Source organism: Phocoena phocoena, chromosome 14, assembly GCF_963924675.1.
Source record: "Phocoena phocoena chromosome 14, mPhoPho1.1, whole genome shotgun sequence".
Classification (NCBI taxonomy): domain Eukaryota; kingdom Metazoa; phylum Chordata; class Mammalia; order Artiodactyla; family Phocoenidae; genus Phocoena; species Phocoena phocoena.
In genome coordinates this window covers 15,204,775-15,223,616 of record NC_089232.1, presented here as the reverse complement: position 1 = coordinate 15,223,616, position 18,842 = coordinate 15,204,775, and the positions used below count along the sequence as shown (strand labels likewise).

At 35.3% G+C, this 18,842-nt stretch overlaps 1 protein-coding gene across 1 annotated transcript in view; it reads left to right on the top strand.

Moving 5' to 3' along the window:
• DNAH6 (dynein axonemal heavy chain 6) overlaps positions 1-18,842 on the top strand; it is a 299,272-nt gene that overhangs the window by 89,645 nt on the left and 190,785 nt on the right. Inside the window, exons 16-17 of the mRNA XM_065890616.1 lie at positions 7,885-7,998; positions 11,861-12,004. Coding sequence (XP_065746688.1) covers positions 7,885-7,998; positions 11,861-12,004 — 258 coding nt within the window. The remainder of the gene's footprint in view (positions 1-7,884; positions 7,999-11,860; positions 12,005-18,842) is intronic.

The window sequence follows — 18,842 nt, the reverse complement described above, 5'->3', positions numbered from 1 at the left end:
TTACTTCCATGCCATAGCTATTGTAAATACAGCTGCAATGAACATTCTGGTACATGACTCTTTTTGAATTACAGTTTTCTCAGGGTATATGCCCAGTAGTGGGATTGCTGGGTCATATAGTAGTTCTACTCTTAGATTTTAAGGAACCTCCATACTGTTCTCCATAGTGGCTGTATCAATCTACATTCCCACCAACAGTGCAAGAGGGTTCCCTTTTCTCCACACATTCTCCAGCATTTATTTGTAGATTTTTGATGATGGCCATTCTGACCGTTGTGAGGTGATACCACACTGTAGTTTTGATTTGCATTTCTCTAATGATTACTGATGTGGAGCATCCTTTCATGTGTTTCTTGGCAATCTGTATATCTTCTTTGGAGAAATGTCTATTTAGGTCTTCTGCCCATTTTTGGATTGGGTTGTTTGTTTTTTGATATTAAGCTGCATGAGCTGCTTGTATATTTTGGAGATTGATCCTTTGTCAGTTGCTTCATTTGCAAATATTTTCTCCCATTCTGAGGGTTGTCTTTTGGTCTTGTTTATGGTTTCCTTTGCTGTGCAAAAGCTTTTAAGTTTCCTTAGGTCTCATGTCTTTATTTTTGTTTTTATTTCCATTTCTCTAGGAGATGGGTCAAAAAGGATCTTCCTGTGGTTTATGTCATAAAGTGTTCTGCCTATGTTTTTCTCTAAGAGTTTTATAGTGTCTGGCCTTACATTTAAGTCTTTAATCTATTTTGAGTTTATTTTTGTGTATGGTGTTAGGGAGTGTTCACATTTCATTCTTTTACATGTAGCTGTCCAGTTTTCCCAGCACCGCTTATTGAAGAGGCTGTCTTTTCTCCATTGTACATCCTTGCCTCCTTTATCAAAGATAAGGTGACTATATGTGTGTGGGTTTATCTCTAGGCTTTCTATTCTGTTCCATTGATCTATATTTCTGTTTTTGTGCCAGTACCATACTTTCCTGATTACTGTAGCTTTGTAGTATAGTCTGAAGTCTGGGAGGCTGCTTTCTCCAGCTCTGTTTTTCTTTCTCAAGATTGCTTTGGCTATTCGGGATCTTTTTTGTTTCCATACATATTGTGAAATTTGTGGTTCTAGTTCTGTGAAAAATGCCATTGGTAGTTTGATGGGGATTGCATTGAATCTGTAGTTTGCTTTGGGTAGTAGAGTCATTTTCACAATGTTGATTCTTCCAATCCAAGAACATGGTATATCTCTCCATCTGTTTGTATCATCTTGAATTTCTTTCATCATGTCTTATAGTTTTCTGCATGCAGGTCTTTTGTCTCCTTAGGTAGGTTTATTCCTAGGTATTTTATTCTTTTTGTTGCAATGGTAAATGGAAATGTTTCCTTCATTTCTCTTTCAGATTTTCATCATTAGTGTATAGGAATGCAAGAGACTTCTGTGCATTAGTTTTGTATCCTGCTACTTTACCAAATTCATTGATTAGCTCTAGTAGTTTTCTGGTAGATTAGATCTGGTAGTTTTCTGGTGGCATCTTCAGGATTCTCTATATATAGTATCATGTCATCTGCAAACAGTGACAGTTTTACTTCTTCTTTTCCGATTTGGATTCCTTTTATTTCTTTTTCTTCTCTGATTGATGTGGCTAAAACATCCAAAACTACATTGAATAATACTGGTGAGCGTGGACAACCTTGTCTTTTTCCTGATCTTAGTGGAAATGATTTCAGTTTTTCACCATTGAGAACAATGTTGGCTGTAGGTTTGTCATATATGACCTTTATTATCTTTAGGTAAGTTACCTATGCCTACTTTCTGGAGGGTTTTTATCATAAATCGATGTTGAATTTTTTTGAAAGCTTTTTCTGCATCTATTGAGATGATCATATGGTTTTTATTCTTCAGTTTGTCAATATGGTTTATCTCATTTTTGATTTGTATATATTGAAGAATCCTTTCATTCCTGGGGTAAACCCTACTTGATCATGCTGTATGATCCTTTTAATGTGCTGTTGGTTTCTGTTTGCTAGTATTTTGTTGAGGAATTTTGCATTATGTTCATCAGTGATATTAGCCTGTAGTTCTTTTTTTGTGACATTTTGTCTGGTTTTGGTATCAGGGTGATGGTGGCCTTGTAGAATGAGTTTGGGAGTGTTCCTGCCTCTGCTATATTTTGGAAGGGTTTGAGAAGGATAGGTGTTAGCTCTTCTCTAAATGTTTGATAGAATTTGCCTGTGAAGCCAGCTGGTCCTGGACTTTGGTTTGTTGGAAGATTTTCAATCAGTTTCAATTTCAGTGCTTGTGAATGGTCTCTTTATATTTTCTGTTTCTTCCTGGTTCAATCTCAGAAGGTTGTGCTTTTCTAAGAATTTGTCCATTTCTTCCAGGTTGTCCATTTTATTGGCATATAGTTGCTTGCAGTAATCTCTCATGATTCTTTGTATTTCTGCAATGTCAGTTGTTACTTCTCCTTTGTCATTTCTAATTCTATCGATTTGAGTCTTCTCCCTTTTTTTCTTGATGAGTCTGTCCAATGGTTTATCAATTTTGTTTATCTTTTCAAAGAAACAGCTTTTAGCTTTATTGATCTTTGCTATCATTTCATTCATTTCTTTTTCATTTATTTATGATCTGATCTTTAAGATTTCTTTCCTTCTGCTAACTTTGGCTTTTGTTTGTTCTTCTTTCTCTAGTTCCTTTAGGTGTAAGGTTAGGTTGTTTATTTAAGGTTTTTCTTGTTTCTTGAGGTAGGATTGTATTGCTATAAACTTTCCTCTTAGAACTGTTTTCGCTGCATACCATAGGTTTTGGGCCATCGTGTTTTCATTGTCATTTTTTTCTAGGTATTTTTTGATTTCCTCTTTGATGTCTTCAGTGAACTCTTGGGTATTTAGTAGTGTATTGTTTAGCCTCTAGGGTTTGTATTATTTACAGATTTTTTTCCTTTAATTGACATGTAGTCTCATAGTTTTGTGGTCAGAAAAGATACTCGATACAATTTCAATTTTCTTAAATTTTCCAAGGCTTGATTTGTGACCCAAAGTATGATCTATCCTGGAGAATGTTCCATGAGCACTTGAGAAGAAAGTGTATTGTTTTGTTTTTGGATGGAATATCCTATAAATATCAGTTAAGTCCATCTAGTTTAATGTGTCCTTTAAAGCTTGTATTTCCTTATTTATTTTCATTTTTGATTATCTGTCCATTGGTGAAAGTGGAGTGGTAAAGTCCCCTACCATCATTATGTTACTGTCAATTTCCCCTTTTATGGCTGTTAGCATTTGCCTTATGTATTGAGTTGCTCCTATGTTGGCTACATAAATACTTACAATTGTTATATCTTCTTCTTGGATTGATCCCTTGATCATTATGTAGTGTCCTTCTTTGTCTCTTGTAATAGTCTTTATTTTAAAGTCTATTTTCTCTGATATGAGAATTGCTACTCCAGCTTTCTTTTCATTTCCATTTGCATGGAATGTCTTTTTCCATTCCCTCACTTTCAGTCTGTATGTGTCCCTAGGTCTGAGGTGGGTCTCTTGTAGACAGCATATATATGGGTCTTGTTTTTGTATCCATTCAGTGAGCCTGTGACTTTTGGTTGGAACATTTAATCCATTTACATTTAAGGTATTTATCGATATGTATGTTCCTATTACCATTTTCTTAATTGTTTTGGGTTTGTTATTGTAGGTCTTTTCCTTCTTTTGTGTTTCCTGCCTAGAGAAGTTCCTTTAGCATTTGTTGTAAAGCTGGTTTGGTGGTGCTGAATTCTCTTAGCTTTTGCTTGTCTGTAAAGGTCTTAATTTCTCCATTGAATCTGAATGAGATCCTTGCTGGGTAGAGTAATCTGGTAGTAGGTTTTTCCCTTTCATCACTTTAAGTATATCCTGCCACACCCTTCTGGCTTGCGGAGTTTCTGCTTAAAGTTCAGCAGTTAACCTTATGGGGATTCCCTTGTATGTTATTTGTTGCTTTTCCCTTGCTGATTTTAATATTTTTTCTTTGTATTTAATTTTTGACAGTTTTATTAATATGTGTCTTGGCGTGTTTCTCCTTGGATTTATCCTTTATGGGACTCTCTGCACTTCCTGGACTTGACTGACTATTTCCTTTCCCATATTAAGGAATTTTTCAACTGTAATCTCTTCAAATATTTTCTCAGTCCCTTTCTTTTCTCTTCTTCTTCTGGGACCCTTATAATTCGAATGTTGATGCATTTACTGTTGTCCCAGAGGTCTCTGAGACTCTCCTCAATTCTTTTCATTCTTTTTTCTTTATTCTGCTCTACAGTACTTATTTCTACTATTTTATCTTCCAGGTCACTTATCCATTCTGTCTGTTATTCTGCTATTGATTCCTTCTAGAGAATTTTTAATTTCATTTATTGTGTTCTTCATCTGATTCCTTCTAGAGAATTTTTAATTTCATTTATTGTGTTGTTCATCATTCTTTGTTTGCTCTTTAGTTTTTCTAAGTCCTTGTTAATCCTTTCTTTTATTCTCCATTATATTTCCAAGAGTTTGGATCATCTTTACTATTTTTACTCTGAATTCTTTTTCAGGTATACTGCCTATTTCCTCCTCATTTGTTTGGTCTGGTGAGGTTTTACCTTGCTCCTTCAACTGCTGTATATTTCTCTCTCTTCTCATTTTGCTTAACTTACTGCATTTGGGGGTCTCCACTTCACAGGCTGCTGGTTCGTAGTTCCCATTGTTTTTGGTGTCTGCCTCCAGTGGGTAAAGTTTGTTCAGTGGGTTGTTTAGTCTTCCTGGTGGAGGGGAGTGGTACCTGTGTTCTGGTGGATGAGGCTGGATCTTGTCTTTCTGGTGGACAGGACCATGTCCTGTTGTGTGTTTCAGGGTGTCTATGAACTTATTATTATTTTAGACAGTCTCTCTGCTAATGGGTGGGGTTGTGTTCCTGTCTTGCTAGTTCTTTGGCATGGGGTGTCCAGCACTGGAGCTTGCTGGTCATTGAGTGGATCTGGTTCTTAGCATTGAGACAGAGATCTCTGGGAGAGCTCTCACTGATTGATATTACTGTGGCCAGGAGGTCTCTGGTGGTCCAGTGTCCTGACTCGGGTCTCCCACCTCAGAGCCTCAGGCCTGACACCCAGCCAGAGCACCAAGACCCTGTCAGCCACACGGCTCAAAAGAAAATGGAGGAAAGAAAGAAAAATAAAATAAAGTTATTAAAATAAAAATTTTTTAATTGTTAAAATTAAAAAAATTAAATAAAGAAGAGAGCAACCAAACCAATAAATAAATCCACCTATAAAAAGAAACACTAAAACCTAAACTAAAGGAAAAAAAATCAAACAGACAGAACCCTAGAACAAATCGTAAAAGCAAACCTATCCAGATAATATCTCCAAAGAAGCATACAGATACACACTCACAAAAAGAGAAAATGGAAAACATATATATATATATATATATATATATATATGAAAAACAAAGGAAGAGAGCAACCAAATCAGTAAACAAATCTAATGATAGTAAGCTCTATATACTAAACTAAGATAAACATAAAACCAGAAATAAGTTAGATGCAGAAAGCAAACCCCAAGTCTACATTTGCTCTCAAAGCCTCAATTATGGGATGATTTGTTGTCTATTCAGGTATTCCACAGATGCAGTGTACATCAAGTTGATTGTGGAGATTTAATCCGCTGCTTCTGAGGCTGCACAGAGAAATTTCCCTTTCTCTTCTTTGTTCACATAGCTCCTGGGGTTCAGTTTTGGATTTGGCCCCACCTCTGCATGTAGGTCACCCTCTGGTGTCTGTTCTTTGCCCAGACAGGAGGAGGTTAAAGGAGAAGCTGATTAGGGGGCTCTGGCTCACTCAGGCCTGGGATAGGGAGGGGTACAGAATGCAGGGCGAGCCTGCGGCGGCAGAGACCAGCCTGACGTTGCACCAGCCTGAGGCGTGCCATGTGTTCTCCCGGGGAAGTTGTCCCTTCATCACGGGACGCTGGCAGTGGCGGATTGCACAGGCTCCCAGGAGGGGAGGTGTGGATAGTGACCTGTTCTTGCACACAGGCTTTATGGTGACTGCAGCAGCAGCCTTAGCATTTCATGCCTGTCTCTGGTGTCTGCACTGATAGCTGCGGCTCGCGCCCATCTCTGGAGCTCATTTAGGCAGTGCTTTGAATCCCCTCTCCTCGCGCACCCCGAAACAATGGTCTCTTGCATCTTAGGTAGTTCCAGACTTTTTCCCAGACTCCCTCCTGGCTAGCTGTGGCACAATAGCCCCCTTAAGGCTGGGTTCACACAGCCAACCGCCGTCATCTCCCTGGGATCTGATCTTGAAAGCCCGAGCCTCAGCTCCCAGCCCCAACTCACTCCAGCAGGGTCCCACCAGTGAAGGGGTTTCCTAGTGTGCGGAAATATTTCCTCCTTCACAGCTCCCTCGCCGATGTGCAGGTCCTGTCCCTATTCTTTGTCTCTGTTTCGTCTTTTCTCGTTTTCCCTACCTGGGTACGCGAGGAGTTTCTTGCCTTTTGGGAAGTCTGATGTCTTCTGCCAGTGTTCAGTAGGTGTTTTGTAGGAGTTGTTCCACATGTAGATGTATTTTTTATGTACTTGTGGGGAGGAAGGTGATCTGCACGTCTTACTCCTCTGCCATCTTGAAGGGCCCCCTGAGGTGTAGATTGTAATGTCTCCTCTTTCATTTCTGATTTTATTTCCTTGAATCATCTCTCTTTTTTTCTTAGTCTAGCTAAAGGTTTGTTTATCTTTTCAGAATAAAAGCTCTTAGTTTCATTGATCTTTTGTATTGTTTTTCTGTTCTCTATTTTTTTTATTTCCACCCTGATCCTTGTTATTTCCTTTCTTCTGCTAACTCTGGGCTTAGCTTGTTCTCCTTTTCTAGTTCTTTGTTGTGTAAAGTCAAGTTGTTTATTTGAGGTCTTTCTATTTTCTTAATATATCCATTTATTACTATAAACTTCCCTCTCAGAACTACTTTTGCAGCATCTCATAGGTTTTGGTGTGCTGTGTTTCCATTTTTATTTGTTTCAAGATATTTATTTTTATTTCCCTTTGATTTCCTCTATAACCCATTGGTTGTTCAGGAGTGTGGTATTTAGTTTCCAAATATTTGTAAATTTTCCATCTTTCCTCTTGTTGTTGACTTCTATTTTCATACCATTGTGGCTGGAAAAGATAATATGATTTCAGACTTCTTAAACTTGTTAAGACTTCTTTTGTGGCCTATCGTATGATCTATCCTGGGGAATGTTCTGCGTGCACTTGAAAAGAATGCGTATTTTGCTGCTATTGTATGCAATGTTTAAAGCCCCAGCTTATGGCAAAGCTCACAGTTTCTGTGCAACCAACCTCCTGGATATTTTCCCACCTCCAAGGCATGAAAACAGCTTCTTCAGATTTTCTTGCAACCTTTCTCTGTCTAGGGTTCATATACAGTCCACTGGGTTAGAAATAGGTAAGAAACTAGGCTGCTCACTCCATCTTTAATCTCCCCATTCCCTCCACCAACTACCACACAAACATCCTCTCCCTCTTCTATCATCTAAGATATAAGCCCTAAAGGATATCATTGCCTCTAAAGACTCATCTGTTTACCCAATAGACCAGACAGGTATATACATGTATGATCCAACTTGAGAAAGAATGCCCTTAGCACTCTTGTAATATTTGTGTCTTTGGAAAATTTCTAAGTTCTAAGGAAATATAAAGAATTATATGTTGTCACTCAAATAGAAATCTGAATATACATGGCATTTTGTGATTTGTTTTTTCATTGTTTCTGTCTCTCCTTTTCTTTCCCCATTTGGGTCCCACCCATATTCTGCTAAGCTGTCACTGTATCAAAAATTATTGATAGGAAGATAACATAAGATCTCTATATCAGAAAATTAAATAGTACATTTTACTTATTATATTTTAAAAGGTAGAAGTGTCCAAGTTTGAAGCTTTGGAAGAAGTTAGTGCTGAATTGAAGCTCAAACAATTGCTCTGGGATTCTTTATCTGAATGGGATCAACTCCAACAAGAATGGTTAAAGGTAAAAAAGAAAAACAACTTTCAATTCTTAAATCATTTTTGTATTATTTAACCTTAGAATCCTAATAGTATGAATTATAGTTTTTTTAAAAAATAAGCTGGTGTATTCTTAATTTCAGCAAAACATGCAGTGTTATTTTATGGGAATTATTATCAGCTTTCTGGTGAAATGCACAAAGGTCTTTCTGCCACATAAGTCTTTAAGTACCACAGAGAAGACTACATTATTGTAAGGCAGGTTTCTCAGGTCCTCCAAATAAGATAACTAAATGAAGGAGGTATCAAAGGACCTCACTGCATGGCATTTAACTTCTTTGTGGTTTCTGAACACAATGTTGTCCCGACACACTACAGCCAAGTGTTATTAAGGATTGTAGGATTTTATTCATGATCTACACACATTAGATTTCTGTTAGCCTAGGTTCTGTTCTTATTGTCCTTTTTTAAATTTATTTATTTATTTATTTATTTTTATAATATTGTGAAAGAACTTGGCTCATTGAAGGAACGTGGTAAGTGTTTGTTTTTTTTTTTTTTAGATGTTAGGGGTAGGAGTTTAATTAATTAATTTATTTTTGCTGTGTTGGGTCTTCGTTTCTGCGTGAGGGCTTTCTCTAGTTGTGGCAAGTGGGGGCCACTCTTCATTGCGGTGCACGGGTCTCTCACTATTGCAGCCTCTCTTGTTGCGGAGCACAGGCTCCAGACACACAGACTCAGTAGTTGTGGCTCACGGGCCCAGCCACTCCACGGCATGTGGGATCCTCCCAGACCAGGTCTCGAACCCGTGTCCCCTGCATTAGCAGGCAGATTCTCAACCACTGCGCCACCAGGGAAGCCCTTATTGTCCTTCAGAAGAAAAAGAAAGAAAGAAAGCCCTTTTGTTCCCTGTGATAGAATAGAATCCCAGTAATGAAATCCAGGATCTTCCCTTGAGAGCTTAATAGTAAATTCTAGTAATAGTAAATTAGGGGACCAGGTATCATAGGGTTTGGTTTTTAGGGTCTACCCTTGCGTTCAAACCTTAACAAGTGTCAACCCTCTAGGAGGCAGAATAGATGACCATCTGTTCTTTCAAGTGTGATATGGACATGTTAGAAATACCATCAACTTCACAAATATTGTTTTACACTTGCTTGTTCAGCTTCCCTATGCTGGTGCCTATAATTAGAAGTCACATATCTGGGCACAGTGATGCAAGAATGTTTCCCAGATAATGTTCTAGGTACAGTAGATACCAGTGGAGAATAAAAAGGACAAAGTCCAAACCCTCACAGAATTTACCTTTCGGTGGAGAAAGTGGAAAATAAACAAACATATATATACTATTATATCAGAGAATTTTAAGTGCTTTTGTATAACTCATTTATCACTTATCTCAGAATTAGAAAATGCTCCTGAGTAGTAAAGAAGCAGCTTAGAGAGTTTTCTGATTACCACCATAGATTAGAGCAGTAGCTTCTAAAGTGGGACAAATTTACCATAGGAAGTATACAAAAAGACCCATTAGGGAGCAAAAAGAAAATGTTGAATACAGAAAAAAAAAATGAATGTTTATAAATTTTCTTTTTTTAAAATTGAGGCATATTTGACATGTTAGTTTCAGGTGTAAAATATAATGATCCAATATTTCTGTATATTGCACAGGGATCACCACAGTAAGTTTCGTTAACATTTGTCACCATACGTAGTTACAAAATTTTTTTTCTTATGAGAATATTCAAGATCTAGTCTCTTAGCAGCTTTCAAATATGCAATACAGTGTTATTAACTATAGTCACTGTGCTGTACATTACCTTCCCATGAGTTATTTATTTTATAACTGGAAGTTTGTACATTTTGACCTCCTTCACTTATTTCACACACACACACCCCTCCTCTGGAAGCTACCAATGTGTTCTGTTTTAGTTGTTTTGTTTTGTTTTGCTTTAGGTTCTACATATGAGTTATTTTGTTGTTTTGTTTGCTTTTGGATTCCATATACAAGTGAGGTCATATGGTATTTGTCTTTCTTTGTCTGACTTATTTCACTTTACGTAAAGCCCTCATGGTCCATCCATGTTGTCAAAAATGACAAGGTTTCATTCTTTTTATGGCTGAATAATAGTCTATTGTATACATACACTACATTTTCTTCATCCATTCATCCACTGGTGGCCACTTAGGTTGTTTCCATTTCTTGGCTATTATAAATAATGCTGCTATGAACTTGGGTGTCTGTATATCTTTTTGAATCAGTGTTTTTGCTTTCTTAGGATAAATAATCAGAAATGGAATTGCTGAATCATATGATAGTTCTATTTTTAATTTTTTGAGGAATCTTAATACTGTTTTCCATATGGCTGTTGTGCCAATTTACATTTCTGTTAGCAATGCACAAGTGTTCCTTTTTTTCCACATCTTTGCCAACACTGGTTCTATTTTGTCTTTCTGATACTAAAATTCTAACAGGAGTGAAGCAGTATTTCATTGTGGTTTTGATTTTAATTTCCCAGTGATTAATGATGTTGAGCATTTTTTCATGTACCTGTTGGACATCTGTTACGTCTTCTTTGGAAAAAATGTCTATTCAGATCCTTTGCCCTCTTTTTAATCAGGTTGTTTTTCTGCTATTGAGTTCTTTATATATTCTGGATATTAACCCCTTATCAGCTATATAATTTGCAAATATTTTCTCCCATTAAGTATAGCTTTCCTTTTCATTTTGTTCATGCTTTCCTTTGCTGTGCAGAAGCTTTTTAGTTAGATGTAGTTGCTTATTTTGCTTTTGTTGCCTTTGCTTTTGGTTTCAAATCCAAAATATTGTTGCCAAGACCCATCTCAAGGAGCTTATTGCCTATATTTTCTTCTAGGAGTTTTTAGGTTTCAGGTCTTAGATTCAAATCTTTAATCCATTTTGAGTTATTTTTGTGTGTGGTCCAGTTTCATTCCTTTGCCTCTAGCTGTCCAATTTTCCCAACACCATTTATTGAGAGACTATCCTTCCCCCATTGTATATTCTTGACTCCTTTCTTGTAAATTAATTGACCATACATGTGTGGGTTTATTTTTGGGCTTTCTCTTCTGTTCCATTAATCTATGTGTCTGTTTTTGTGCCAGTACTATGCTGTTTTGATGACTATAACTTTGGATAGTTGGATAATCTGAAATCAAGGAATTGATACCTCTATCTTTTTTATTCTTTCTCAAGATTGCTTTGGATATTCTGAGTCTTTTGTGGTTCCATACAAATTTTAGGATTGTTTGTTGTATTTCTGTGAAAAATTCCACTGGAATTTTGATAGGGATTGTATTGAATCTGTAGATTTCTTTAGGTGGTATAAACATCTTAACAATATTAATTCTTCCAATCCATGAGCATGGAATATCTTTTCATTTTTACAAATTTTCTATTACCATCAATCCATATGCCCATCTGACATAATATATGTGTACACTTACATGTTTATGTAACTGAGAAATATATTTATAAATACATGCATACATTGGAATGTATGTTTAAATCAGTTATATTAAAGGGCTACATGATCAAATAATAGGAGACTACTTGGTGAGACATTTCTAGGTCACAAAAGTAAACATTAGCTATTTGTAACTTTACAATGGTTGGCCCTCTGGAATAAATTACAGGGATTGCAATACTGCATTTGGTGATATGGGAGAAAATGATATGAGTGTAATAAACAAACAATACCTGATATACTATTAGAAATCTTAATAAGTAGAGCCATTTCCAAAATATAGAGTCAACTTGGTTTAACAACATAGCTATCAAAAAATGTGAGTAGAGTAAAAAAAATTTGCTATTTCAAGTTTGCCTTTTATCATATGTCTTAACTTCTTTGTTTTCCCCTCAATTTTCATAGTCCAAATTTGACTGCCTGGATCCAGAATTTCTAAACAGTCAAGTTTCCAAATATGCCAAATTTGTGACTCAATTGGAAAAAGGCTTGCCACCCAACAGTGCAGTGCCCCAGCTAAAAAGTAAGGTGGAAAATATGAAAGAAAAGGTAAGTTTAGTAGAAATTATTTCCAAAACTCCAGGTCAATCAGTTACTACTTGATGCTAATGAGACCAAAGCCAGGAATTCTTCCCTGTTTAAATTAGTCAGCTTTGCACAGAGAAGAAACAACAGACAAATTCAGCTACTGTATTGCAGAGGCACAGACTGCATCCCTCTCTTCAACTGGCCAAATCATGCAATTGAATTGTATGAGAATTCTAGTTGTTTCTCATTCTCACCAGCACTTGTTATCAATAGGGAGTTTATTTATTTGGTTTGGTTTGGTTTTCATTTTAACCTTTCTAATAAATGTGTGGTACTGTCTCATAATGGTGATGATTTACCTTTTTCTAATGATTAGTAATGTTGAACATCTTTTCCCATGTCCATTTGCCATCCATCTACCTTCTTTGCTGAAATGTCTGTTTGAATAGTAGCCCGATTTTTAATTGGGTTGTTTGTTTTGTTATTAGTGAGTTTTCAGAGTTCTCTTTTTTGAAACTTTAAAATCTATATTTTATTTAATTTTTGACATATAGAGAACAGTGTCCATTGGCAACGATGATCCTTGTTCATTCATTCTTCTGTTGGCTCTCAAATAGTAATTAAATAGTACTCACAAAGTAATGGTAAAAGAGACTACCAGCTTGAAAATTTGTAACACAAATGATATTTGACACACCAAAAAGTTTTTATACATTTTACACAGCAGAAGTTTTTAGAATTTACATTCTAAAGACATTAGGGTCTAACAATTCATAGAAGAACAGCAAAGATTTTTTTTAATTTTTATTTTATATTGGAGTATAGTTGATTAACAATGTTGTGTTATATAGTCATGATATAAGTCCTTTTTCAAATATGTAACTTAAAAATAGTTTTCCCAGTCAGTGGCTTGTCTTTTTAGACCCTAAACAGTGACTTTCACAGAACAAAAGGCTTAAATTTGATAAAAGTCCAAGTAATATTTTTTTCTTTTACAGATTATCTTTTTAGTATAGAATCTAAAAACTTTTGCCAAACCTAGAGGTCACACAGAGTTTCTTCTGTATTTTCTTCTGGAAGTTTTTTAGTGTTGCTTTTTTTTAAAATTAAAGTATATGATTTGAGTTATTTACATTTTTACATATGGATATTCAGTTGATCCAGAACCATTGTTTGAAAAAACTATTCTTTCTCCATTGTTTGCCTTTTCGTCTTTGTCAAAAGTCAGCTGACCATATTTTTTAGTCTGTTTCTGGACTCTCTATTCTGTTTGGTTGTTCTGTAAGTCTATTCTTTCACCAATACCACGCTCTCTTGATAACTATAGCTAGTAAGTCTTGAAATCAGGTAGTGTTAAGTTCTCCAACTTGTTCTTCTTTTTCACAATTTTGTCAATTCTGATTCCTTTACCTTTTCATGTAAATGTTAGAATTAGCTTATCATATGTATAAAAAATTGCTGGGATTTTGGGGGGACTGTGTCAAATCAATAGATCAATTTCCAGAGAATTGACATCTTAACAAGACTGAATTTTCTAATCTGTTACCTGCCTATCCCTTTATTTAGTTAGGTCTTCTTTTATTTCTTTTCATTAACATTTTGTAATTTTCAGTGTACAGATTATGCAGATATTTAAAACTAAGTATTCTTTTATGTTATCTTAAATTATATTGTTTTTCATTTCAAATTCTAAGTGTTCATTGCTGGTATGTAGGAATACTATTGACCTTTGTATATTGATCTTATATCCTGTGATCTTAATAAATTCACTTTTTAATTTTAGGAGATTTTTGTACATTATTCAGAATTTTCAACGTAGAAAATGATTGCAACTGTGAATAAAGACAGTTTTATTTCTTCCATTACAATCTGTGTGCCTTTTATTTCTTTTTCTTGCCTTGTTGCACTGGCCAGGATTTACTGTACGATATTGAATAGGAGTGGTGAGAGAAAACATCCTTGTCCTTTTCCGTATCTTAGAGGGGAAATATTCAATCTCTTTTTAAGTATGATGTTAGTCAAATATTTTTATAGGTGCCCTATATTAAGATAACAGTTTCATAGTTTCCTGAGAGGTTTCTTTTTTTTTATCATAGATGGGTGTTGATAATTATCAAATGATTTTTCTATGCCTATGATCATATGGTTTTTCTTCTTTAGTCTATTAACATGGTGAATTACATCTATCAGTGGTCAAATATTGAAGCAGGCTTGAATTCCTGAACTGAACTTCACTTGGGTCATGATGTACTATACTCTTTTATATTGCTGGATTCAAATTACTAATATTATTTGAGGATGTTTTTGCGCCTATATTCATGAGGGACATTGATCTTTAGTTTTCTTTTCTTGTAACATCATTGTGTGGTTATGAGTTAATACTGCCTCATAAAATGACTTAGGGAGTGTTCCTTCCTCTTCTATTTTCTGCAGGAGATTATACAGAACTAGTGTTAATTTTCACTTAGATGTTTGGTAGAATTCAAGAGTGAAACTATCTGAGCTTGAAGTTTTCTCTTTTGGAGGGATTTTAACAAAAAACTGAATTTCATTCATACAATTTGAATTATTCAGGTTATCTATTTCTTCTTGAGGGGACTTTATAGTGTATCTTCCAAGGAAATGGTCCATTTCATCCAAATTGTTGAAGTTATTAGACATAAAGTTTATCACAATATTTCTTTATTATCCTTTTAAAATATGTGGGATCCATAATGATGTCCCCTTTATCATTGCTGATATTGGCAATTTGTATTTTCTCCCTTTCTTTCTTCGTTTGTCCTGCTAGTCATTTATCACTTTGACCTTTTCAAAGAACCAGCTTTGGGGTTGATTGATTTTCTTTATTGTTTTTATATTTTCCATTTCACTGATTTCTCCTCTAATCTTTATTATGTCCTTTCTTCTTCTTGCCTTACATTTAATTTTTTATTTCTTCAAAATTTCCTATGGTGGAAGCTTAAGTTGCTGATTTGAAACTTTTCTTTTCTAATATAAGCATTTAATACTGTAAATTTCTGTCTAGTCACTGCTTTAGCTGAATCTTGTGAATTTTGATATATTGTATTTTTATTTTAATTTAGTTCAAAATATATTTTAATACTCCTGAGACTTCTTCTTTGATATATGGCCTAGTTAGAAGAATGTTGCTTATTATTAAAATATTTGGGGATTTTCAACATATCTGTTACTGATTTGAACTTTAATTCTATTATAGTCCCAAAATATACTTTTATGATTTCTGTCCTTTTAATTTGTTAAGATTGGCTTTATGACCCAAAATATGGTCTATTTTGGTACATCTTCTATATACACTTGAGAAGAATGTGGATTCTGCTATTGCTCAGTGATTTTTCTATAAATCTCAATTAAGTCAATTTGGCTGATGGTAGTGTTCAGATCATCTGTATCCTTACTGATTTTCTGCCTACTTGTTCTGTTGGTTACTCAGAGAGGAATGATGAAATGTCCAACTATAATTGTGGATTTGTCTAATTCCCCCTATGTTACATCAATTTTTGCCTCATTTGTTTTTAAATAAACTCTTTATTTTAGACTTACAGAAAACTTACAACAGAAATATAGAGGTTTCCCATATGCCCTGAATCCAGTTTCCTCTACTGTTAACATATTACATTAGTCTAATACATTTGCCACATCTAATGAAACAATGTCACTATATTATTATTAAAGTCCATATTTTATCTGAAGTTTCTCATTTTTATCTAATGTCCTTTCTCTGTCCCAGGATCCTTTCCGGGATAAACATTACATTTAGATGTCTTGTCTTCTTGGACTCCTTTAGACTGTGACAGATTCTCAGACTTTTCTTGTTTATTATGATCTTGATAGTTATGAGAAGTACTAGTCAGGTATTTTATAGAACGTCTGTCATTTAGGGATTGTCTGGTGTTTTTCTCATGATTAGACTGGGGTTATAGATTCTTGCAAGGAAGACCACAGAGGTAAAGTATTATTATTATCACATCTTATTAAAGATAAATGCTATCACCATGACTTTTCACTAATGATATTAAGCTTGATCACGTGACTGAAGAAGCATTTTTTCCCCACTATAAAATTACTACCCAACGTTCCACACTGTATTCTTTGAAAGGAAGTCTCTATGCAAAGCCTACATTTAAGGGGTGAAGTTATGTTCTACCTCATTGCTTCCAGCAATATCCTTTGTCCAGATCTTGGTTTTTAATACCATTTTCCAATAAAATGAATCAGAGATCCTTATAGAAATGACTGATTCTAAGGATGAGTCAGAGAATATACAAGATGAACCTGGAGCATCCTCCAGTGCCAAAAAGTAAGGAAGTGCTCAAAAAACAAAATGATGGACAAACCCACAGCCAATATCATCCTCAATGGTGAAAAACTGAAACCATTTGCACTAAGATCAGGAACAAGACAAGGTTGCCCACTCTCACCCCTATGATTCAACATAGTTTTGGAAGTTTTAGCCACATCAGTCAGAGAAGAAAAAGAAAAGAAAGGAATCCAAATCAGAAAAGGAGAAGTAAAGCTGTCACTGTTTGCAGATGACGTGATACTATACATAGAGAATCCTAAAGATGCTACTAGAAAACTGCTAGAGCTAATCAATGAATTAGGTAAAGTAGCAGGATACAAAATTAATGCACAGAAATCTCTGGTATTCCTATACACTAATGCTGAAAAATCTGAAAGTGAAATTTAGAAAACACTCCCATTTACCATTGCAACAAAAAGAATAAAACATCTAGGAATACACCTACCTAAGGAGACAAAAGACCTGTATGCAGAAAATTATAAGACACTGATGAAAGAAATTAAAGATGATACAAATAGATGGAGAGATATACCATGTTCTTGGACTGGAAGAATCAACATTGTGAAAATAACTCTACTACCCAAAGCAATCTACAGATTCAGTGCAATCCCTATCAAACTAACACTGGCATTTTTCACAGAACTAAACCAAAAATTTTTACAATTTGTATGGAAACTCAAAAGACCCCAAATAGCCAAAGCAATCTTCAGAAAGAAAAATGAAGTTGGAGGAATCAGGCTCCCAGACTTCAGACTATACTACAAAGCTACAGTAATCAAGACAGTATGGTACTGGCACACAAACAGAAATATAGATCAATGGAACAGAATAGAAAGCCCAGAGATAAACCCACACACATATGGTCACCTTATGTTTGATAAAGGAGGCAAGAATATACAACAGAGAAAAGACAGCCTCTTCAATAAGTGGTGCTGGGAAAACTGGACACCTACATGTAAAAGAATGAAATGTGAACACTCCCTAGCACCATACACAAAAATAAACTCAAAATGGATTAAAGACCTAAATGTAAGGCCAGACACCATCAAACTCTTAGAGGAAAACATAGGCAGAACACTCTATGACATAAATTACAGCAAGATCCTTTTTGACCCACTGCCTAGAGAAATGGAAATAAAAACAAAAATAAACAAATGGGACCTAATGAAACTTCAAAGCTTTTGCACAACAAAGGAAACCATAAACAAGACCAAAAGACAACCCTCAGAATGAGAGAAAATATTTGCAAATGAAGCAACTGACAAAGGATTAATCTCCAAAACATACAAGCAACTCATGCAGCTCAATATCAAAAAAAGCAAACAACGCAATCCAAAAATGGGCAGAAGACCTAAATAGACATTTCTCCAAAGAGGATATACAGATTGCCAACAAACACATGAAAGAATGCTCAACATCATTAATCATTAGAGAAATGAAAATCAAATCTATAATGAGATATCATCTCACACCAATCAGAATGGCCATCATCAAAAAGTCTACAAACAATAATTGCTGGAGAAGGTGTGGAGAAAAGGGAACCCTCTTGCACTGTTAATGGGAATGTAAATTGATACAGCCACTATGGAGAACCGTAAGGACGTTCCTTAAAAAACTACAAATAGAAATACCATATGACCTAGCAATGCCACTACTGGGCACATAGCCTGAGAAAACCATAATTCAAAAAGAGTCATGTACTGCAATGTTCATTGCAGCTCTATTTACAATAGCCAGGACATGGAAGCAACCTAAGTGTCCATCAACAGATGAATGGGTAAAGAAGATGTGGTACATATATGGAATGGAATATTACTCAGCCATAAAAGGAAACGAAATTGAGTTATTTGTAGTGAGGTGGATGGACCTAGAGTCTGTCATACAGAGTGCAGTAAGTCAGAAAGAGAAAAACAAATACTGTATGCTAACATATATATGGAATCTAAAAAAAAAAAAATGGTCATGAAGAACCTAGGGGCAAGACAGGAATAAAGATGCAGGCCTACTAGAGAATGGACTTGAGGATATGGGGAGAGGGAAGGGTAAGCTGGGACAAAGTGAGAGAGGGGCATGGACATATATACACTACCAAATGTAAAATAATAGCTCGTGGGAAGCAGCCACATAGCACAGGAAGATCAGCTCAGTGCTTTGTGACCACCTAGATGGGTGGGATAGGGAGGGTGGGAGGGAGGGAGACGCAAGAGGGAGGAGATATGTGGATATATGTATATGTATAACTGATTCACTTTGTTATAAAGCAGAAACTAACACACCATTGGAAAGCAATTATACTCCAATAAAGATGTTGAAAAAAAAATGAAAAAAAATTTTTAAATAAAAAATAAAATAAAATAGATTCTCTATTGTTGGTGAAAAAAAGAAAAAAAAATTACGGCTTATATCAAAGATACACAGAAATCAAGTGAAAGAATTTTCAATGACCCAAGTTGTAATGATCTGACCAAACAGTAAATAATACAATATTGTGTTATAACCCAAATTATAAAATAAATATCCATGAATTCATATTGATAT